The sequence below is a fragment of the Crocuta crocuta genome, unplaced genomic scaffold, assembly GCF_008692635.1.
Source record: "Crocuta crocuta isolate KB4526 unplaced genomic scaffold, BGI_CrCroc_1.0 scaffold267, whole genome shotgun sequence".
NCBI lineage: Eukaryota > Metazoa > Chordata > Mammalia > Carnivora > Hyaenidae > Crocuta > Crocuta crocuta.
Window position 1 is genome coordinate 2,761,978 of NW_027531899.1, and position 24,383 is coordinate 2,786,360.

At 39.2% G+C, this 24,383-nt stretch overlaps 2 protein-coding genes across 3 annotated transcripts in view; one reads left to right on the forward strand and one right to left on the reverse strand.

The window, feature by feature from the left end:
* Positions 1-6,375, reverse strand: part of LOC144239602 (uncharacterized) — a 42,999-nt gene extending 36,624 nt beyond the window's left edge. The window contains 2 exon segments of the mRNA XM_077773692.1: positions 4,634-4,791; positions 6,286-6,375. The gene's annotated coding sequence lies outside the window, so the exon portion shown is untranslated.
* ZNF570 (zinc finger protein 570) overlaps positions 6,298-24,383 on the forward strand; it is a 38,503-nt gene continuing 20,417 nt past the window's right edge. Inside the window, exons 1-4 of one of the 2 annotated variants that reach the window (XM_077773755.1) lie at positions 6,298-6,375; positions 15,951-16,034; positions 20,815-20,941; positions 21,254-21,349. In XM_077773755.1, the coding sequence (XP_077629881.1) occupies positions 16,002-16,034; positions 20,815-20,941; positions 21,254-21,349 (256 nt within the window). In that variant the 5' untranslated portion in view covers positions 6,298-6,375; positions 15,951-16,001. Of the gene's footprint in view, positions 6,376-15,020; positions 15,163-15,950; positions 16,035-20,814; positions 20,942-21,253; positions 21,350-24,383 lie in introns of those variants that run through there. The other variant, XM_077773754.1, reaches the window with a different exon arrangement.

Genomic DNA, 24,383 nt, shown 5'->3' on the forward strand with positions numbered 1-24,383 from the left:
AGCTGTGTAAGAGCCATTTATTCGATTTACTGATAAAACGGGCTTAAATAAAGATCATGCTTAAGAATAGAAGTGAGCATGGTAAAGATGACACTTTTCCCAATATTATCTATAAAATTAATAACATTCCAGTAACAACTCAAAAAACATTTTCATTCAACTTGTCAAGTCAATCTTCAAATTTATAAGATGACCTGAGAAAAGTGAGATTAAAAAAAGGAACATGGAAATGGTAAGCTACAATATATCTAAGGATGGCATGAATATACACGTCAAGCATAATTGCTCATATTAAAAACTGGAATGGAACCCCAAAAGACTAAAAAAAAAATTTTAAAGTTACTAATAGGTGTAGAGAGAAAAAGGTGATAGAAGCACAAACAGAATATAAACAAGACTTCTTTATCTTTTCTGACCACAATGCTATCAAACTAGAAATTGATCACAAGAAAAAATCTGGAAAGACCACAAATTCAGGGAGGTTAAACAACATGGTGCTAAACAATGAATGGGTGAACCAGGAAATCAAAGAGGAAATACAGAAAAAAATACAGGGAAACAAATGAAAATGAAAACATGGCAGTTTAAAACCTTTGGGATGCAGCAAAAGCAGTCCTAAGAGGGAAGTAGATAGCAATACAGGCCTACCTTAAGAAGTTAGAAAACTCTAAAATAAATGGCCCAGGGGTGGCTGGGTGGCGCAGTTAGTTAAGGGTCCAACTTCGGCTCAGGTCATGGTATCACGGTTCATGGGTTTGAGCCTTGTGTCGGGCTCTGTGCTGATAGCTAGCTCAGAGCCTGGAGCCTGCTTCAGATTCTTTGTCTCCCTCTCTCTCTGACCCTCTCCTGCTCCCGTTGTCTCTCTCCCTCTCTCTCAGAAATAAATTTAAAAAATTTTAAAAACTTAAAAAAAAATAAAATAAACAGCCCAATCTTACACCTAAGGAGCTAGAGAAAGAAAAACAAATGAAGCATAAAGCAAGCAGAAGGAAGGAAATAATAAAGATTAGAGCAGAAACAAATGATCTAGAAACTCTACTCCTGAAACTAATATTGCACAGTATATTAAGTAACTAGAATTTAAATAAATAAAAATTAAAAACAAAAACCAAAAATCAAACAATAGAAAAGACCAATGAAACCAGGAGCTGGTTCTTTGAAAATTTGTAAAATTGTAAACCTCCAGCCAGACTTATCAAGAAAAAGAGAGAAAGGACTCAAATAAATAAAATCACAAATGAGAAAAATAACTAACATCACAGAAATACAAATATGGATGAATAAATGAGCAAACAGAAGATACATGAATAAAACCAAAGTAAAAACTGGGTATTTCTGAATTTTTAAAATTGGAAATAGCAATATGAACTCATGAAGCCCATTCTGTTAAGAATATACTTCCCGGGGCGCCTGGGTGGCTCAGTCAGTTGGGCATCCAACTTCGGCTCAGGTCATGATCTCACAGTTCGTGGGTTCGAGCCCCACGTGGGGCTCTGTGCTGACAGCTAGCTCAAAGCCTAGAGCCTGTTTTCAGATTCTGTATCTCCCTCTCTCTCTGACCCTCCCCTGCTCACACTCTCTCTCTCTTTCTCAAAAATAAATAAAACATTAAAAAGTATATATATACTTCCTGCTACAATGTTAATAAACACTGAAAACCTGCCAAGGGAAGGAAGCCAGTCACAAAAGATAATATATTGTATGATTTCATTTACATAAAATGTCTGGAATAGGCAAATTTATAGAGACAGAAAGCTGATTAGTGGGTTGATTGGACTGGGATGAGGGAGGGGAATAGAAGACTGATTGCTAATAGGTATTTCTTTTAGGAGGGACAAAAATGCTCTAAAATTACATTATGGTGATGGGTATGCCTGTGAATATAGTAAAAAAACAAACATTGAATTGTACACTTTTAATGGATAAAATATATCAAGCTATTAAAAAAATAAAAGAGTGTATTTCCTAGCTCTGTCCATCAAAAAGGAAAAAAAAAAAATCTAGAAACAATGACCATGGCAGTAACAATAAGCACTCTAACAGTGGTCTCAAAATATCATTTCCTTATCATGCCCCTATCAGGGCACCAGGAAATGTTCAAAATGATCTTGGAATAACCTTTCACACAGAAATGTAGGACACTATCAAAGACTTCCAGAGATGTGTTAAAAAGACTTAGAAGACATCTTGAAAAGATAACCAAAGATGGGAAAATTTGAGTTTCACAGAGAAAATAAGCACAATGGTTTGAATCACATCAAATATGCTAAAATCTATTAGTATATAACAGTAAAATAATAACTCCTTGGGAAATGCTAAGGAACCAATTCAATAGCCTGAAAACTTATAAAGGGAAAGAATCAATTTATTTTGCTTTTCCTATAAAATCTTTCATCAAGGTAACCAAAGAGTTGATAAAGGAAATTTTTTTCTTTACAAAAATATTCCAGCTAGTAAATGAAGAAGGAATGTAGAACTCAAATACCATTTATACCAAGTATCATTTTGTAATCCCTACTGGAACATAGCTGATAATCTCCCACGTTTTCCTGAACTGGTATGGTGGTAAAAAGAGGGATTGTTCTATTGTGAAAACATATGACAACAAAAGGAATAATATACCCCTATCTCTCTACCTTACTTTCTCTAGTATTTCAACCCAACAGTCCTTCAACCCCATCAGGAACTTCATTCATTCCACCAATTTTTCACTGTCCCTCATTCCTATCCTCACTTTTCTACTTACCAGGCCTAAAGTTCACAGTCAATTCATATAATTAATTCCTGCCAACTTAGACACCTTTGTCTCACATTAGTCCTAATTAGTTCATGATACCAACACTCTGGTTAAATCCAACTCCATCTATCCCTTTATTTCACTCCTTCTTCCATTTAAGGAAAAACTTGAAGAATTATCTATAATAGGGTACCTCTAATTTTTTTTCTCCATTTCTCTCTTTAGCTCCATACTCCACTGAAACTGCTCTTCAAGGTCACCAATGACTTTCATGTTGCTAAAGTCAACATTCTTTTCTCAGTCTTCATTTCACTTGGCCTATCAGCGGCACTGACACAGTTCTTGTTAACACACATTTTCCCTTTGGTTTCTAGGGTATCAAACCCACCCAGTTTCCCTCTAACCATTCTAGCTAGTCCTTTGCAGTCCTTTTTGTTGGTTGCTTCTCATTTCCCAGGCTTTGTCGGAGTGACCCATAGATAAGTCCTTTATCTCTACCTTTTTCTATCTACCCTATCCTTTAAGTGAGCTCATTCAGTCTATTCACTTTAAACATCATCTACATACTGACAATTCCCAAATTTATGCTCTAGCCTAGATGTTACATAATGTTTTTTAAACATGTTTCCTTTTTGAGAGAAAGGGAGAGAGAGCGTGCACATGTGAGCACACAGCCATGCACGAGAGCAACAGTGGAGCAGAGAGAGACAAAAAGAGGGAAATCCCAAGCAGGCTCCATGCTCACTTAACCAAGTGAGCCACCCAGGCACTCCTCTTAGATCCTTCTTTTGAACTTCATAGTTGTATATCCCACTGCCAACTTATGATCTCCACTTGAATGTCCAGAGGGCGTCTCATGCTTCATATACTATATTCCAAATTGAAATCTCACTATGTCCCTATGCCCCAAGTCAGTTTTTCCTACTCTCTTTTCTTTCTCAGTTAATAACTCTGTTCTTCAAGTTTCCCAGATTGAAAAATACTGTGTCATCTTGTCACACTTACACTCCACATAAGTTCCTTCAGAAAATCCCACCAGCTCTATTTTTAAATTATATCCATGACTACTATCACCATTTTTACTACTCTGTTCCAGGTGATGGACATCTTTTCCCTAGATTATTGTAAAGGTTTCTTATATGGTCTCTGTTGCCCTTACCCCCCAACCCCCAATCCTTCCTCCTATAGTTCTCTTATCAAGAGCAGTCAAAGTGTGATCCTCTTACACTGCAGGCAAGATAATATCACTCCCATGATCAAAACTCTCCAACAGCTTCCCACCTCATTCACAGTGAAAGCCAAATCATAATATGGCCCACATTATGAACCTGATCTGCCCTCCTTCCCTCCAATTACCTTTCTTCTCTCATTCCCCACTAGTCCCCATCTCATTTGCTCTATTTCAGCCACATCAGTCTCTCTGCTGGAACAGGCATCTTCCCACCCCAACTCAGCGAACTGTTGTTCACTCTGCCTGGAATAACCTTCCCTCAATCACGTGCATATATAGCTCCTTTACTTTCTTCATGTCTTTTGTTTTTTAAGTTTATTTATTTTGAGAGAGAGAGAGAGCACATGCGCGTGAGTAGGGGAAAGGCAGAAAGAGAAGGAGAGAGATGATCCCAAGTAGGATCCGAAATGCCATCATGGAGCCTGACTTGGGGCTCAAACCCATGAATCAGAGATCATGACTTCAGCCAAGTGAGCTGGATGCTCAACTGACTAAGACACCCCGGCGTCCCCCTTCCATCATATCTTTATTATAACCTTTTTAAGATGCCTTCCCTAGCTACCCTATCTAAAACTCGAATTCCCTTCTCTCTCTATATCTTTCTGTTTTGCTTTTTCTCTTAATACTTTTCACTACTGAATGTATGTTATATTTAACTCACTTATCTCACTTATTATCTGGCTCACGACAATGTAAGTACCATGACAGCAGAGAATTTCTTTTGTTCAGTGCTATATCCCAAGCATCTAGAATTATTCCTGTCACATAGACAGCATTCGGTAAAGGGAGTGTTGATGAATAAATGAATTAATAGCTGAAGAATCTAGAAAATAAATTTGAAAACAATACTGCTTCAGAAAAATATTTTAGGAAACACATAACTCACAAAGATTTTTAAAATGCTTGACTTCAATAGTAACAAAACTGCAAATTAAAGAGATTTTACATCTATGAGGTTAGCAAAGATTACTAATAGTGGATAACCTTTGTTATCAAGGGTGTATGAATACAGCAATCTTAAACTATGTCAATAATACTGTAAATTATTGGAACCTTACAAGAGAATAATTGGATAGATTAAAGGAGCCTTTAATAACCACATATATTTTGACCTATCAGTTCCCCTTCTAGAAGCCTACCCCTTTGCCTCCCCCCCCCCATTAGGAAGTGCATTATAATATATGACAACTAACTGTGATAAACACATTGTTCATAATGGCAAGAAGCTGGAAAAAACAAATTACCCATCAGCAGGAGTAAATGTACTAAAATATAGAGCATGAAAAACTTTAAAATGACGACATAAATTTATAAATGTTTAACTGGGAAGATACTGTGTACTGTTAAACGACAAAAGTAGGTTACAGAATTGTATGTGTAGTATTATATCAATTTCTAAGCTACTATGCACATATATAATAATATAGCAACGCCTGTATGTATTCACAGAGGGGTGAAAGGATGGGAAGTAAATTTTGATAGTGGCTGGCAGAATTATGAATGTTGTCTTCCATGACCTTTTCTGTATTTCGCCACTTGGGGCGGGGAGTCGGGGGCAAGGGGCATGAAGTTAGTATGCACATAAGACAATGTGGCTGTGACACAAAAATAAAATTTAAGATAAATAAATACTAAAAGTGTTGGGGCTATTGCCATCTCACTTAAAGATACATTTCCAATTATCATAACCAAAGAAATGAGGCACTGGTGGGGCGCCTGGGTGGCTTAGTCGGTTAAGCGTCCGACTTTCGCTTAGGTCATGATCTCGCGGTTCGTGGGTTCGAGCCCCGCGTCGGGCTCTGTGCTGACTGCCAGCTCAGAGTCTGGAGCCTATTTCAGAGTCTGTGACTCCCTCTCTCTCTGACCCTCCCCTGCTCACGCTGTCTCTCTCTCTCTCTCCTAGAAATAAATAAAAATATTAAAAAAAAAAAAGAAAAAAAGAAATGAGGCACTGGTACAGTCGCACAAACCTACACACACAAACCGTGCTCTACCACCTTTCATCCACCGAGTTTATCATTCACTCCCGATCCCACAATCACGCACGTTCGCACCCACACTCATACTGAAACGTAAAAGGAAAAGCACACCCACAAAATCCGCTTACACACACGTTCTCACGGCCACAGTCCGTCACAGACAAATGTCTGGCAAACAGTTCCATCACGCGCCACTCCCACGGCCTCGGGAAACCACTCGCACCGGCACAGCCCTGCCGGCATCCTCCTCCGACACACAGGCACCGGGTCCGCAGGCCCCTACTCCCAACCAGCACAAAGGGTCCAGACTCCGAGCTCGCGGCCTCCCGAGGACTCACCAACGAGCCCGCGGATACAGGCCCAATTCCACAACTCAACGCCGCCCAAGTGGCACAACCGGTGCGGGCAGAGTCGCAGGCGTCTGTAAGGTCAGCGTCGGCTCTAACTGAGGGCAGCACGAGCCTCGGTCCGTTAGACGCCGGACAACACTTCCCAGAGGCCCCTGCGGCTCACGGGAGGGGCGGGCCCGCTTTCTTGCTGTCGAGTAGCGGGAATAACCTACTGCGTTTAAGGGCGCCCAGATCTGCCCAGGAGGCTCAAATGAGTTTTGCTGAAGCTGCTTCTCCTGAGCCCGGCACTCCACTAGGAGCCTGGAAGTGCAACTTGGTGCTGACAAGAATCTGAAAAGGCTGGCAACTTTTCAGCCAAGGACTACGTTTCCCAGAGGCCTTCATGGCCAAGTCTATTTTCTGCGCAAAGTCTCTTCCTCCTTTCGGTTGGCTGGGTGTCCGGGTTCCCGGTGTTATATTGCCTGATCCGTGACGGAAGCACCGCTGAGTGGGTTTAGTTCCGTCTGATACCGGCCTCGCACGGACTTCAGTGGGGTGACGGCGGGGAAAAGTCAGGGGCTCGTAGCGGGACGAGATGGGGCAGCTTGAGCCTCAAGGTCCTGGCAGGCAGGCAGAAACGAGAGGAGTGGTGTTGTGGGGGGGAGATTTAGGCCGTGGAACTAGGGGTGGGGGGTCTATGGAGTGGAGAGACTGAGGTCCAGTGACTGAGGGTCGTGCGACTTTGCGACCATTTGTATGACCATGGGCACGTTGTATGTTCTTGTGGACTTCTGATTCTGACCCTGCGGTTTTTTCAGATACTGTGTGCTTTTGTCAGTTCTGTGTGTTTCTGCTTTTCGGACCCGATTCCGTTACAATATTGAAACTTACAAGGTTGCGTCTATAAACCAGTCACCAAGATATTAAATGGGAGGAACTTTAGAGGTTTGTGAATCCGTGTAACTGAAACACTTTTTTATTCTGTTACTCCACTACTGCCCTAAAGATTTTTCCTTTTTTCCAGCATTTCATATGGGTTCAGCTCTGACTTAAGAATTTAAAAAAAACATTGACAAAGTTGAAGACTGCAATAATTCTGCAGAAGAGACTAAAATGGAGAAAATGCCTATGAAAAACACTAGCCCGATGCTTTTCTACTATGATATGATGACAATGAGAACAAAATGCTGCAGACTACAGGATGCTAAATATCAGGAACTTGTACTTGTTGGAAATTATCAGAGAGGCTTCTGACTCCTAAGCTTACCATGAAGCTATATAAAGCCAGTAAGGACTATGGTACCTTTAGGATTCAGTAGAGGTCTTCCTTTCACTAGATGATAATGGGCACTGTTTCAGAGTAGTGTGACTCTACGTCTGGGAAGGGACAAGAGACTCCCAGTCAAACACTACATGAGAGAACATTCCCTCCAAATAAGTTTTGCTTGTATTTTGTCTTTACCAATAGTAATTTTTTTTTTGTCTACTGTAAGAATTATTTTTGCTTATCATTTTGTTAAGAGATGATAAAAGAACAGAGTTGCTTGTTCTATGTCAGGCCAGCTTCCTGATTTTTTATACTTGGAGATTTGTGTAGATTTCTTTTTATTTCTGTTAACTTTGCTTTATATATTTTGAAGCTCTCTTATTGGATATTTTGAGTTGTGATAACTTCCTGTTGGATCAATCCTGTTGGAATTTACTCTTTATAATAATTGCTTTTTTTAAAAAAATCTTGATATTACTATAGTTTCACCATCCTTCTTTTGGTTAGTGCATGGTTTATCTCTTTCTATCCTTTTGTTTCTAACCTGTTTTATTTTTAAAGTGTATCTGTTGTTAAACAGCATTATTTTAAAATCAACAATGACGATCTTACTCTTTAGTTTGACATATTTAGTGAATTTACATTTAGTGTAGTTGGATTTTGGTCTACCACCTAACAATGTACTTTCTTTTTGTCCTAGCTTTTTAAATTTTTAAATTTTTTTATTTTGAGATAATTCTAGATTTGCATGCAGTTGTAAGAAATAATTCAGAGATCCCATGTGCCCTTTATCTAGTTTCCTCCAATGGTAACATTTTCCAAAATTATATATAGTGTTACAACCTGTATATTTACATTGATACAGTCAAGGCTTAGAATACTTAAATCATCACAAAGATAGTTCCTATGTTTTTTTGTAGCCACAGCCTTTTCCTTTCTGCCCACAGCCCCCTGTTTAAGTCCCCACAACCCTAATCTCTTCTCCCATCTCTGTAGTTTTAACTTTCAAGAACATATAAATGGAATGATAAAATTTATAATTTAGGCATTGGCTTTTTCATGCAGCATAATTCCCTGGAAATTCACATATGTTGTTACATGTGTAAGTAATTCATTCCTTTTTATTACTGAATAGTATTCCATGTAGATATATCACACATTGTTTAGTCACTCACTGAAGAACATGAGTTGTTTCCAACTTTCGGCGGTACACATTCATGTACAGTTTTTTGTATGAACATAAATTTTAATTTCTTTTAGGTAAACACCTAGGAAAGATTTTGGAAGGAATCTGTCAATATATACCCAAAACACTAATTAAAAAAAAAGAAACAACCTATCTGGGATTTTGATTAGCATTGTGTTTAAAATACAGATCAATCTAGGGAGAATTGAAATCTTTCAAATTGTGAATCTTGTAACCCATGAAATACAGTATGTGGCAAACAGCACCACCATGACCACAGGCACATATTCATTTAAGCTCCAAGATCTCTGAGACAACTGGAGATCCCAGGTTTAAAAATAACCCAAGAGGTCTTGAGTGAAATGCCCTTGGGAATGTGACCTGTTCTTTAGTACACAAATAAGGATGTTTTGCATAAGGGAAGCCAGCAGTAAATAGCACAGTGCTTCACTCCCCTCTTTGTGTTTCATCCTCCGGTAAACATTCCTATTGTATATTGTTTTTTTCTGCTGAGACCACTCCTGCTAGGTGTTCCTGCGTAGTGTTTACATACTGCAGCAATACCAGATGTACATTGTTGCCATACTTCACTAAGCTCTTGTAGTTAATCATTGTTGATTCATATCTCTGTGAAGGTATATATGAAGATGCATAATAAAGTTCTAGACCTCAGGCTGTTGGCTCAGGGTCCCCTGTGCTTCACTATACTGTCATCTCTTTTTCTCAGTCCTTCACCGCCTGGGTCCCCAATCCACTGAGGTCAACAACAGTATATATCTCCATTTATTTAGATCTTGATTCATGTCTCTCAGCAATATTCTGTAGTTTTTGACATAAAAGTAATTAAATCTTTTGTCAGATTTACCCATGTACTTCAGAGTTTTTGATGCTATTATAAATGGAATTTTTTTAGATTTCATTTTCCAATTGGTCCTTGCCAATTTCTGATTGTTCCTTGTATTTCATATAAAAGTACAACTGATTTTTGTACCTTGATCTTGGAGCCTATTAATTTGCTAAAGTCGCTTAGTGTTTCTACTAGAATTTTGGAGGTTCCATTGGATTTTCTACATTAGATGATCATGTCACCTGTGAAAAAAGACATTGGTACTTTTTTCCATCTGTTGTGAATTGTGATACCCATTTCTTTTCCAACATGCAGATACCACCCACAAAATTGGGTTGGGATGTTGAGACTCATGATGCCATGCCCTCACACGAAGAGGGTATGAAAAGTTTTATTACTCATATAATGAAGCTTCCTAGGAAAAGCAGGACAGGCTTCTCAAGAAAGTCTGCAAATTTAAAAAAAAAAACAACTTTTTTTAAATGTTTTATTTATTTCTGAGAGAGACAGCATGAGCAGGGGAGGGTCAGAGAGGGAGGGAGACACAGAATCTGAAACAGGCTCCAAGCTCTGAGCTGGCTGTCAGCACAGAGCTCAACACGGGGCTTGAACCCATGAACTGTTAGATCATGACCTGAGCTGAAGTCAGACGCTTAACCGACTGAGCCACCCAGGTGCCCCAAGAATTTCTGCAAATTGTTAGCAAGAGGAAGAAAAGGAAATGTCAGGGAGGTGTTTGTTTTTTTTTTAAATGTTTATTTATTTTCTTGAGAGAGAGAAAGAACGGGGGGGGGNGGCTCTGTGTTTATGGGATTAAGGTAGGTATGAAATAGTTTGTTATCCTTTTAATATTTGTAGAATCTGTAGAGATGTCACTTCACTCATTCCTGATATGGGTAGTTTATGTTATTTCCCTTTCTTTCCTCATCATCCTGGATAGTTTTATCATATTTATTATTCTCAAAGAATCAGCTTTTTGGTTCCATTGATTTATTTTATTTGTCAGTTTTCTATTTTATTGATTTCTGCTCTGCTCTTCATTATTTCCTTTGTTTTACTTACATTGTGTTTTATTTGCTCTTATTTTTCTAGTGTGTCAAAATGGAAAAGTCTTTGATTTGAGTCTTTGATTTCTTCTTTGCTAATATAGTATTTGGTTCTATAAATTTCTCCCTGAATACTGCTTCAGTGGCATTCCATAATTTTTGTATAGTTTTCATTTTCTTTTGGTTCAAAATGCTTTCTAATTTCTTTTTTGATTTCTTCTACAATCCATGGGTTATTTAGAAATGTATATGTTTCTGGGCTGCGTTGGTGACTCAGTAAGTTAAACATTTGAATTCTGACTTCGGCTCAGGTCATGATCTTGTGGTTCATGAGTTTAAGCCCCACATGGGGCTGTCTGCTATCAGCACAGAACCTGCTTTGATTCTCTGTCCTCCTCTCTCTCTGTCCCTCCTCCCCTGCTTGCACACTCTCTCTCAAAAATAAACATTAAAATATTTTAATGTATATGTTTCCAAATATTAGAGAATTATCCATATATTTTTCAGTTATTGATTTCTAATTCAATTTCATTGTGGAAAAAGCCTTGTTTTCTGGTCCAGTATATGTTCTACCTTTGTAAATGCTCCATGTACACTTGAAAAAAAAAATGAGTTTTTTTTTTTGCTGTTGTTGGTTGTGCTCTGTAAATATCAATTAGCTCAATGACAGTATTTTTCAAATCTATATTTTAGCTTATTTTTTTGTCTAGCAATTACTGAGAGTGGCATTAGAATCTCTGACTTTCCATTGTGGATTTTTCTCTCTCTTCCAGTTTTATCAGTTGTTTCATGTATTTTGAAACTATTGTTAGGTGCATAAACATTTAGAATTGTTATTTCCTCTTGGTGAGCTAACCACTTTAGTATTATGAAATGATCTTTATCCCTATTTTTTGTTCTGAAATCTACTTTTTAGATATCAATACACCTACTCCAGTTTCTTTTTTTTTTAACAGCTCTATTGAGATATAATTCACATGTCATATAATCCATCCATTTAAAGTGTACACTTCCATTTTTGGTATGTTACATTATTAAATTTTTATATTACCATAAAATGTATGGTAATATACATAAAATGTACACAAAATTGCCATTTTAAGAATTTTTAAGTGTATGATTCAGTGGCATTAAATATATTTGCAATATTGTACAATCACCAATACTATCTATTTCCAAAATTTTTATCAACTGAAACGAAAACTCTGTAATCACTAAGCACTCTAGGCAATTAACTCTCAGTTCCTCCCTCCCCACATTCCCTGGTAACGTCTTATTTTCTTTCTCTGTGTATTTGTCTAATACAAATATTTCATATAAGCAGAATACAATATTTGTCCTTTTGTGCAGACTTAGTTCACTTTGCATATTTTTTTCAAGATTCATCCATGTAGTACCATATTATCAGAATTTTATTCCTTTTTATGGCTGAATAACATTCCATTGTGTGTGTATATATATATACATATATATGTGTATATATATATGTGTATATGTGTGTGTGTGTGTATATATATATATACACATACTATATTTTGTTTGTCCGTCCATCTCTTGATGGACACTTGGGTTGTTTCCACCTAGTGGCTATTTTGAATAATGCTGTAATGAACATTAGAATACAAGTATTTATTTTTTCAAGTCCCTGCTTTCACTTCCTTTAGGAGTGGAATTGCTGGGTCATATGGTAAACTACGCTAAGCTTTTGAAGAATTGCCAAACTGTTTTCTTCAAAAAAATTTTTTAACATTTATTCATTTTTGAGAGACTGAGACAAAATGCATGCAGAAGAGGGGCAGAGAGAGAGAGGGAGACACAGAATCCAAAGCAGCTCCAGGCTCTGAGCTGTCAGCACAGAGCCTGGTGCGGGGCTCAAATCCATAAACCATGAGATCATGACCTGAGTTGAAATCAAGAGTTGGGTGCTTAACTGGCTGAGGCACCCAGGCACCCCTATTTTTTATTTTGATGAAGTCCAATATATCTAGTTTTTTCTTTGGTGGTTTGTGCTAAGAATCCATTGCCAAATCCAAGGTCATTCCAGCTTTCTCTATACAGCATTAGCATGGTGTATCTTTTTCCATCTTTGTACCTTTAACCTATTGGTAGAGTTATATTTAATTTCTCATAGGCAGTATATGGTTGAGTCATGCTTTTTTTTTTAATCTCATCTGACACTGTTGGATTTTCACTCTTTACTCTTAAATTTTCAGATAAATTATATTTAATTTGATTAAACCTTCCATCTTGCAATTTGTTTCCCGTCTGTTTTTTGTTCCTTTCTTTTTGACTTCTTTTGAATTGAGTGATTTATGATAATTTATGATTCCATTCTATCTCCCTTGTTGGATTATTAACTATAACTTTTTGTTTTCTTAGTTTAGTAGTTGCTATAGGGCTTAGAGTATACATCTTATAGTGTTTGTTCAGGTGATATTATATTACTTTACACAGAATGGAGGAAACTTAGCAATAGTTTATTTCCATTTACTTCTCTTCTCCTGATCTTTGTGCTATTGTTGGCATATGATTTACATACACATCCTAAACTACATTGTTTATATTTTTATTTAAACAGTAATTTATCTTTTGGTGAGATTTAAATAATAAAAAATGTCTTACATATTTACCTTGTATTTGTTTTCTCTGATGCTCTTCATTCCTTGTGTAGATCCAGATTTTTATTCTTAAGTATTTATTTTTGAGAGAGTGGGTACAAGTGGGGGAAGAGCAGAAAGAGAGGGGGACAGAGGATCTGAAGTGGGCTCTACGATGACAGCAGAGAGCCTGATGCAGGACTTGAACTCACAAACCCTAACATCATGACCTGAGCCAAAGTCGGTTGCTTAACCAACTGAGACACCCAGGCACCCCTGAATCCAGATTTCTGTTTGTTATTCAAGGACACATGTAGGGACCCATAGGTAGCTAAGTCAGTTAAGCCTCAGTTAAGCTGAAACTCTTGGTTTCAGCTCAGGTCATGGTTTCATGGTTCTTGGTTTCAGGGTTCTGCACTGGTGGCATGGAGTCTGCTTGGGATTCTCTCTCTGCCCCCTCTCTCAAAATAAACCATTTTTTAAAAAAGAAAAAAATTACATATGTATTAAGCCTTTTGAGGTTACTCTTCTGCTCACTTTCTATTTGCTATTTTTAAAAGTTTATTTCAGGGGCGCCTGGGTGGCATTAAGCATCCAACTTCAGCTCGTGGGTTCGAGCCCCACATTGGGCTCTGTGCTGACAGCTAGCTTAGAGCCTGGAGCCTGTTTCAGATTCTGTATCTCTCTGTCTCTCCCCTGCTCATGCTCTCTTTCTCTCTCAGAAATAAAATATTTTTTAAAAAGTAAAAGTTTATTTTATGTCTATCCCAGAACCCCCAAGAGCATCTGACACCCACTAGATGCTTTCTAATTTGATACCAAAGGGAATAATTCCACAATCCACAACCATTAGTCTAATCCTCAGGATCTGTCACACACATGATCATATCCCACTTCTCCACTTTACACCAGTCAGTCCCTTTCTATTAATAGCACATTCTCACACACAATCTCACACGCACACAGAAAACGAGCATGCCCATGCCAACACCTAGGGTTTTACACAGACACACAATGACAGAATCAGAGGGTCGTGGCACCACGCACAAAATTAGGTGACAGAACTTGTTCAAATTTAAACCCCATTCTAAAGGAGTATAGAGTCAGATTAAGGTGGTCTGAGTGGTGTCATTGGGGAAGGCATTTCTGGAGATATGACATTTGTATCTGGACAGAATAAGGGAACTTTGGAGACACCCGGCAGAAACGCCATTTTAGGAAGGGGGGACACATTCACACCCATCATCAAATCACAAGTACAAGAACGGTATGCAAAGGAAGACACTTTCTACCCTGACCCTTTCCCTCCGGTCTTCGAGGTAACTCATTCCCGAAGCCCAAACGCCCTAGGGACGGCGGGACCTGCGCACTCCCTTCTTTCCCTATCCCACACACTCTTTTCGGGTGTCCCTGCACAACCGTTGGTGAGCGCCCCTCACTCCATTTGTGTGGGCGCGCGCACCCGAACCGCATCCCTTGCGGCTATTCCGCTCCTCTTAAGTTCTGCGCCTGATTGCTAAGGGAGGCGGCCGGAGCACTTGCTCCTGCTCACTTCAACCCCAATCCATCTAGTTGACGCTCGACCCTGGTCCCGTGACGGACCCAGGCCCCGAGGTGAGATCTGAGCTCTCTCGGTAGAGCCAGGAAGAGGTCGGCGTGGGAGGACCCGGGGCAGAGGGGCGGTGTTCCGAAACCCCCGGCGGAGACACGCCAGTGCAGTCGGACTCTGCAGCGCCGCTTTTTCTGGTCTGGACTACATTTCCCAGTGGCCCCTGCGATTACTGGGCCGGCGGCCCCTTTGTGTCCTCCGGAGGCCCAGTCGTTTCTATCCGGGCCCGCGGGGGTGGGTTCCATCAGACTCTTAGGGCAGGAGGTGGGCCGGAGTAGAGATTGCCCGAGCATTCGGGGCGGGGACGGTATCTTGCCGCAGTTCACTACTGCAGGTAGGGAAGGGGCTGAGGTGGGTCACCCGGACGTCGGTTTCCGGGCCCGCGGCGTGAGTCTAGGTGCGAGATCGTGGTTGGATGTCATACAGTGTGAGACTCAGCCGATGTGCCTGTGCACGTCGTGTCTGTGACTGTGGGTGCGAGTGAGTCGATGGTTGGTGCTATAGAGTGTGAGACTGTGAGTGGGGGTGGCAGGGTATGGTGTCCCCCGTTTGTTCCAGTACCCTCGGCCTCTTTGTGACTGGGGTTGTGAGTGTGAACGTCGGTTGCGATACCCTAGTGCTTGAGACTTCGGGCTTTGGGAGAGCGTGATGGTTGTTGGGAGAGCTGACTGTTCTGTGTGTAAGACGGTGGTTGGAGCTATAGTTTTTAAGAATGAGTATGTGGGGGGACTAGTTGAGACTATGAAGCCAGCGAGGTGATGCCTGTGTGCCACCAAGTTTCAGAACTACAGGTCTATTGGAGAGGAGAAAGAGTGTGGAGTCAAGAAGACCTTTCTTTGATCTTGGTACTGTAAGTCATTTGTTGTGTGTCTTTATGTAAATGATTACATTCCTCAGAGTCTTTATTTGTAAAAATTGAGAAAATCTACTGTTAAAATAATAAGGAAGTGATTTAGTCATGGGTTAACATGTATGCAAACAAATTACTAGGTCTCCAGTATGCTTTCTCTCTATTGGAAGGAAGGGTGCAAGAGGAGGAAAGAGAAGCCAAAAAATTCTAGTCTGATGATTCTGGATGCTATAGGGAAACCCTAGCTTTTCATGTTCTCTTCCCCATCTCAGTCATCCAAGAACACTGCCATTTCCTAAGAGAAGAGCCAAGAGGAAGAAACAATGGCTGTTGGACTTCTTAAAGCCATGTACCAGGTGAGTTGGTGTTTTCTATTTCCTGAAATATTTTCCTGCTCTTCAAATGTCAAAGCAGACATTAACTTTGCTTATGCTGACTCTTTATTGGGTGAATAATCTCATGTCACTTATTAAAAGTCTCCAGCAGTTGATTCCCACCTCATTCAGGATACATGCTGAACTCCTTGCCTTGCCCTGCAAGACCATACATAATCTGGTCCCTGACTATCCTTCTGACCTCATCCTCTCATTCTGTAACTCACTCAGTTCTAGCCACACTAGCTAGCTTCCTTGTAGTGAACGGAGTACATGCTTTTTTTTTTTTTTAAACTGAGCACATTCTTAACTCATGGCCTTGCACTTGCTGTTTCCTCTGCCTGGAATGCTGTTCCCCCCAATACAGACCAACTTCTTCATTATAGTCTTTGCCCAAACATTATTAAGCACCTATTAAGTAAGAGGGCTGAGTCTTTGGTCCTCTATCATCTTTTCTCTATCTACACTCACTCTTTTGGAGATCTCATTCTGTCTCATGGCTTTAAATGCCATCTATAGCGACAACTACCAAATTATATACAGCCCAGTCCTCTCTCCTGAAATCCAGACTTGTATATTCAACTAACTAGACTTAGCATCTTCATTTAGTCATATAATAAATACCTCCAACTCAAATATCTCAAGCTTGGTGAAACAAGCCATTGTAAGTTTGCAGACATAGAAGTGACATATCTAATTCTAATTTAATAAAATCACTCTGGTTGCTATTGAGAATAAACTGAATGGGCCAAGGATAGAAACAAGGAAGAGTTTCCAATTAGGAAACTCATACATACTTCCCCATCTCAGATGCTCAACCTAAAAGTCTTCCATTGTGAAGTTCTGTTTGTTCTGTGTTCAAAATATATCCAGAAGTTGACGATTTTTATTACCACTGCTGCTTCCATTCTGGTCTGAACTGTCATCTCTCACCTAGATTACTGCTATAGTCTAATAACTTTTCTGTCTACTTCCACCCTTCCTCTCTTTTAGTCTATTCTCAACAGAGCAGTCAAAGTGATTGTTACCCATGTCCTATTATGTGATTCTTCATGGCAGGAATAGAAATTATGGAAAATACAGACAACTCTTTCAGATAATTTAGCTGTAAGGGAATAAAACAAATGGGTAGTAACTGAAGGATAAAATGGTCAACAGTGTTTTTAATTTCAATTTTTAATGTTTATTTATTTTGAGAGAGAGAGCATGTGTGTGCATGTACAAGTGAGTTGGAGAGAGGCAGAGAGAGAGGAGAGAGAGAATCCCATACAGGCTCCATGTTCAGCATGGAGCCCAAAATGGGGTTCTATCCCATGTCCATGAGATAACAACCTGAGCTAAAACCAAGAGGTGGTTGCTCAACCAAATGAACCACCCAGGCGCTTCAACAACAAGGTTTTTTAAAGATAGGTTTATATCTGTATGCTGATGTTCAAGATTCAGTAGAAAGGGAAATTTGAAGATGAAGAGAAGCAAAGAGGGGTTGGTTGGAATATCACTTGAGTAGGTGAGAGGAGCTGAGGTCTAGCAGACAAGTGGAAGGAGTGGCCTTTGCGAGGAGAGCGGCCGTTCATTTAGAGTAGTAATAGGAGCAAGTTAGAATATGTAGGACAAATGCAGAAAGATGAGTAGATGTTGGTGGGAGTTTCTGGAAATTCTCTTTGAATGGCTTTTGTTTTTTCAGTGAAACAGCAAGATCTTTAGTAAGGATGAGGAGAGAGATAATGAAGACTTGAGGAGAGAGGGAAAAGTATGTAATGGTCATTTAGGAGAGTGGGGAAATGACTGGACAAGAGAAATGTATCATATAAGTAGCATTTTGGTACACTTGAGGTTAGTGTCATGAATTTAAAGTGAAATCAGCTAGCATGATTGGTATGACTTTCGCCAGCAAAGTTCAGCTGTTCAGGGTACAGAAATAGAGTATGCTAGGGATGGCTGTTGTTTAACCAGGTGACTAAGGGCAGGGAAATTGAGGGTATATCCGTAACAAATGGTTGAAGTAGGAAGTGAGGGAATGTGGGGTTGAGAAACATTGAAAATGTGGTAAGTAGAATGTGATTTGTAGGTTCTAGAGGGGTAAAAGAATTATCCTGATTGGGGTATTGGAGGGCAAAAGTTGCAATAGAGGAGGAAGAAGTCAGAGTAGGAGAGTTGGGATTATGGAGGGTTTGCTACTTATTGGTAATGACAAAGTCTGGGGCATGGCAGTGGAAGTGAATGACTATACAAGTGTGGAAGACAAGGCTGCTGGAGGAGGGAATCGACACAGAACTGAGAACCCTGGATATTGGGACGATTATTTATAAGATATTGAAATGCCCAAAGATTATATATGATAGGAGTAGTGTTGGAGAGAGTGACAGTGAGTCAGGTGCTAAGATGTTCAAGGAATGACAGAGTATTGGTATCTACCGGGAATTAATAGGTAACTAAAAGGGGGATGACAGAGTATGATTTCATGAATGTTTAAAACTAGGTGTCTTTTAGGGAGGTAAGAAAGGTAATTGCCTAGAAACAAATGTAAGGAGCAAAGAGGTCTCCAGGTGGTGTGGTACAATAAGTATTGGAAATAAGACATGAGAGGGCTTCAGGGGAAGCAATCAGTCCTCTCAGCTGGGAGCCATGTTTCTATGAAGGCAAAAAGATGAAGGGAACTGTTGACTTTCTTCATACTGACTTGATTATAATTACGACCAGATTTTAAAACCAAGTATTTGGTTAGAGGTCACATTTATTTATTTTCATTTATTTTTTTTAATTCCATTGTAGTTAACTTACAGTGCTTAATTTCAGGTGTACAGTGATCCAACCATTCCACATATTACTCAGTCCTCATCAAGACAAGTATACTGCTAATCCCCTTCACCTATTTCCCCTATCCCCCCACTCCACATACCCCCTGGTAACCATCTTTTTGTTTTCTATAGTTAAGAATCTGTTTTCCTTAAGAGACTCTTAAATACAGAGAACAAACTGAAGGTTGCTGGAGGGTTACTGGGTGGAGGGACAGGCTAAGTGGGTGATGGGCATTAAGGAAGGCATTTGTTGGGATGAGCCCTGGGTGTTTAGTGATGAATCACTAAATTTTACTCCTGAAATCATTATTACACTATATGTTAACTAACTTGGATTTAAATAAAATAAATAAAATAAAATAAATGAAATAAAATAAAAGAATATGTTTTTTGGTTTGTCTTTTTCCTTTTGTTTGTTTGCTTTGTTTCTTAAATTTCACATATGAGTGAAATCATATGGTATTTGTCTTTCTCTGACTGGCTTATTTTGCTTTGTATTATATTCTCTAGATCCATCATGTTGCTGCACATGGCAAGATTTCATTCTTTTTTATGGTTGAATAATATTCCATTGTATATATAGAGGTCAAATATTTTAAGAGATCATTTGTTAGAAGTCGGATATTTGAAAGTAGTACTTTAAGCTCATTATTTTGACATTGTCATTATTTTCATTAAATTTCATTAAAAGAATTATTGAGGGGTACCTGGATGTCTCAGTTGGTTGAGCATCTGACTATTAATTTTGCCTCAGGCCATGATCCCAGGTTATGTGATCGAGCCCTCTGTTAGGCTCTGCGTGGATCCTGCTTAAGTTTCTCTCTCTCTCTCTCTCTCTCTCTCTCCCTCCCCTGCTCCTGTGCCCTCCTTCTAAATTTAAAAATAAGAAATAGAATCATTGAAAAAATATATGTAATATATTAAAAAATAGTTATACATTTATTATATATATTTATATATAATTATGTGAGGTAAGGAAAACATTTTTGGAAGCATTTGNTATATATATATATATAAGTATATACATACACGCACACAAACACGCATGTTAGTTTTCATCAGCAGGTGGTCACATAATAGAAATCTAGAATCCAGCTTAATCACAGCATAGCCCAAGTTTTGAAGAACTTTACCCAGCCCCTGTAGGTAGAACCAGTATTATAAGCAGAACACCCATTTCTTTACACAAAATTTTAAGTACTCTGGATTAAAGTATTTGAATTTTAATGAAATTGGTGATTTGCTCTGCTTGGTCTAACACAATATTCGGAGACATAGCAAGCACTCTGGTCTCATTTTTGATCCTTTCATAGTCTCTTCAACCTTTCAAACCAGTCTTTCATTAATTCAGTTTATTCAGCAAATATATGAATGCCTCATGTGAGCCAAATACTGTTCTATAACTAGGAATATAGCAGTGAGCAAAGGAAAAATGTACTCTACCCCCATGGTCTTCACATGTTAGTGGAGGCTGGGGACAGACAATAACAAAATAATTAGGTGCCATGGAGAACAATAAAGAAAGGTTTGGGAAATAGGGAACAGGGTAAGACTTTGCTATTTTTAAAATTTTTTTTAATGTTTTATTTATTTCTAAGAGAGCGAGAGAGACAGCGTGAGCAGGGGAGGGTCAGAGAGAGAGGGAGTCACAGACTGAAACAGGCTCCAGGCTCTGAGCTGGCAGTCAGCACAGAGCCCGACGCGGGGCTCGAACCCACGAACCGCGAGATCATGACCTAAGCGAAAGTCGGACGCTTAACCGACTAAGCCACCCAGGCGCCCCAAGAGTTTGCTATTTTTAAACAGAATGATCTGAGAAGTATAAAAGGCCTGAGGGGGAACATGCTTGCCATACAGTTGAGGATGTAATATCAGGGAGAGCCCATTATGCTTGGGAAAGAACAAATAAGGTGAGCCATGTTAAGAATGAGCTTATTTCACTTCATTTATTGATTTCATTTCAGGAGTTGGTGACCTTCAGAGATGTGGCTGTGGACTTCTCCCGAGAAGAGTGGGACTGTCTAAATTCTTCTCAAAGGCATCTGTACAGTAATGTGATGTTGGAGAACTACAGGATCTTGGTGTCCTTAGGTAAGAATACCTTCTCCTTTCAAAATTGAGCTTCTACTCATAATGGCCTCTTTGCTACCACCATTGTGAATCTTTGGATAGCATCCTCAGTGCTTTGCAGAATGTCTGTTGCTATGCCAAAGTAATGGTTTAATATTTGTGGAGTTGGGTCTATTGTTGATCTGTGTTGGAAGCTTCGGCTTTCCTGTACTTTGAATACATGTCTTTACACATTTGTCTCCAGCTCCCTCTTACCCGTTGAATAAAGGATTGGTTATGAGTTCTGGGATATCCACAGCATGAACAAATACTGTTTCTTTCCCATATATGCAGGACTTTGCTTTTCTAAGCCAAGCGTGATATTATTATTGGAACAAGGGAAAGAGCCCTGGATGGTGAAGAGAGAGCTGGCAAAAGGCTTGTGCTCAGGTGAGTGAAGAGGAAATAGAAATAGGCAGCCAAAAACTTCTGCAGGTGACAGCTCAGCTGGACATAGAGGTGTCACCCCTTCACTCTTCTTCGTTGGCATATTCTTGGATGTTCTAGGTTTTACTAGACACTGGGGCCTTTTAGAGCATTTCCCCAAATTTCTTTTTCCTTTTTTTTAATATTTATTTATTTTGAGGGAGAGAGATAGAGAAAGAGAAAAAGAGCATGTGTGCAAGACCCTGGGGGGGGGTGGTGGGCAGAGAGAGAGGGAGAGTGAATTCCAAGTAGGCTCTGCCCTGTCAGCACAGAGCCTGACATGGGGCTGGATCTCACAAACTGTGAGATCATAGCCTGAGCCAAAATCAGGAGTTGGATGTTTAACTGACTGAGCCACCCAGGTGCCCCCCAAATTTGTTACTCTTAACTATCTTTCCTTTAATACTTTGCTGCCTTCTAAGAACTCATTTATCTATTCTCTGAAACCCTTCCTACCCAGTTTCATAAGGGTCTTCCAGTCTTTAAAAAATCTTTTGCTAACGTGATAAACTTTTGAACTTTACAGACAGCCCTAACTCAAGTGCCAGATTCAGATCTTGACACTTACAGGCAGTAAAATTTTAGGCAAGTTACTTAACCTTTCTGTAAAATAGGATAATACTTTTTTTTTTAGGATAATACTTTTAAAGTGCTTTAAGAGTTCCTTTCTCATATTGTGAACTCAAAGGCTATTACTTGCTATTATTATAGCAGTAGTGAATCTCCAAATGCCTCATTTTTTGTCAGTGGTCAGTTCATTCATTGTGTCTTCAACATTTATTGAATTAAAAAATGTTCTTTAATTTTTTTTTTTTTTTTTTTTTTGAGAGAGAGAGAGAAACACAGAATCTGAAGCAGGCTCCAGGCTCTATGCTGTCAGCACAGAGCCTGACACAGGGCTGGGACTCACGGACCGTGAGATTGACCTGAGCTTAACCAGCTGAGCTACCCAGGCATCCCAACATTTATTGAATTTTTAAACAGAGTACATGCAAGATGTTAGAGCTCTACATATTTGTGTAAGTAGTCAAACAATTGATAGACTAGTACCAGAGATACAGTATTAGCTATAAATGGCATATTTGAAAAGAAAGCTGGTATAAAGACGCTTAAAGAGGTGAGAGGCCAAGGAGTCTGGGTAACTGAGATGATAGTCTCTAACGAAAACACAGGTCAGGAGTATCTGAGTGGCTCATTCAGTTAAGCGTCTGACTTTGGCTCAGGTCATGATCTCACCACAGCTGGTGAGTTTAAACCCCACCTTGGGCTCTGTGCTGACAGCTCGGAACCTGGAGCCTGTTTCGGATTCTGTGTCTTTCTTTCTCTCTACCCCAACCCCACTCATGCTCTCTGTCTCTCAAAAAATAAATAAACATTAAAAAAATAAAAAAAAAAAGGGGCGCCTGGGTGGCTTAGTCGGTTAAGCGTCCAACTTTNAAAAACAAAGCCAAAAACACAGGTCAGAAGCTAGAAAACATTTCAAAGAGAAGAGACTGAAGAGTTTAGGTTTGTGGCATAGGAAGGACTTTTAGGGCACCTGGGTGGCTCAGTCTATTGAATGTCCAACTCTGGTTTTGGCTGGGGTCATGACCTGGCGGTTTCGTGGGTTTGAGGCCCCCATTGAGCTCTGTTCTAGCAGTGAGGAGCCTGCTTGGGATTCTCTCCCTCCCTCTATATCCCTCCCCTGCTTACACTGTCTCTGTCTCTCTCAAAATAAGTAAGTAAAAACTTAAAAAAGAAAAAAAAAAAGGAAGGATTTTTAGATAGACATAGGAAGCATTAAGGTAAAATGGAAAACTAAAGTTCAAAAGAAAATTAGGGACATTGTAAACATCTCTGTCAGTACCACTCCCCAACTCACCCCACCCCCCACTACCTCTCTCCAGTCTTTTATGTCCTTGTTCATTCAGTTTTTTAAGAAAAACATTTGATGTGGAACTGTAGTTTCAAGGAATAATATGGTTAAATTTTATTATTATTAAATAAATCATACACACAGGAGTGTATATTAGTATATATATATATAGTTAATAATAAAACAAAAACCCATGTACTTATTTCTTAAGAAATAGAAAATTGTTGGGGCACCTGGCTGGCTCAGTAAAAAACCAGAAAATTGTAAATGCTATTATAGACCCATGAGGGCCCCTGCCTAATGGTACATACTATTCTCTACCCATGATCCATCCCCACCCCTCACAGGAGAAACCATTATTCTACAACTTTGCTATCTTTTCTTGCCTTTTCTTTCTTTTTCTTTTCTTTCCTTTTTTTTTGAGAGAGAGTGATTGAGACAAAACATGGGGGAGGGGTGGAGGGTAAGGGAGAGAGAGAATTTTAAGCAGACTCCATGCCCAGCCTGGAGCCCTATTCAGGGCTTGATCTCACAACTGTGAGGTCATGACTTGAGTCAGAATCAAGAACTGGACGCTTAACTGACTAAGCCACCAGGCACCCCATTCTTGCCTTTTCTTTAGTTGTACCATATACTCCTAAACAAAATATTTTATTTTTGTGTTTTCAGCTTTTTACATGTGGAAATATATTGTGCATGTAATTCTGATTTTTTTAAACTCAAAATTCCTGAGATTCATCCATGTTAATTTTAGTAGCTGTGGTTTACTGAATTTGTGTCTGCTCAAATATAATGTATTCCACCATGTAAACCACAGTTTATCCATTGAAGGTCATTTGAGTTGCTTCCATTTTGTGCTATAATAAATGTTAACTGCTGTGAACCTTATATGTGATTATTGGTGCACAAATGCTGGAGTTTTTACAGAGAACATAGCCAGGTATTTACTAAATAATGCTATTTACTTTCCAAAGTGCTTGTATTAATTTACACTTCTCATAGCTGTGTGTGAGAGTACTCATTGCTCTATACTCAAAATTGACCAGTTTAAAAAATTTTTACAATTTGATGAGTGTGAAATATTATCTCCTATACTAGCCATCTGAATTTCTTTGATTACAGAATAAATTGGGCATCTTTTAG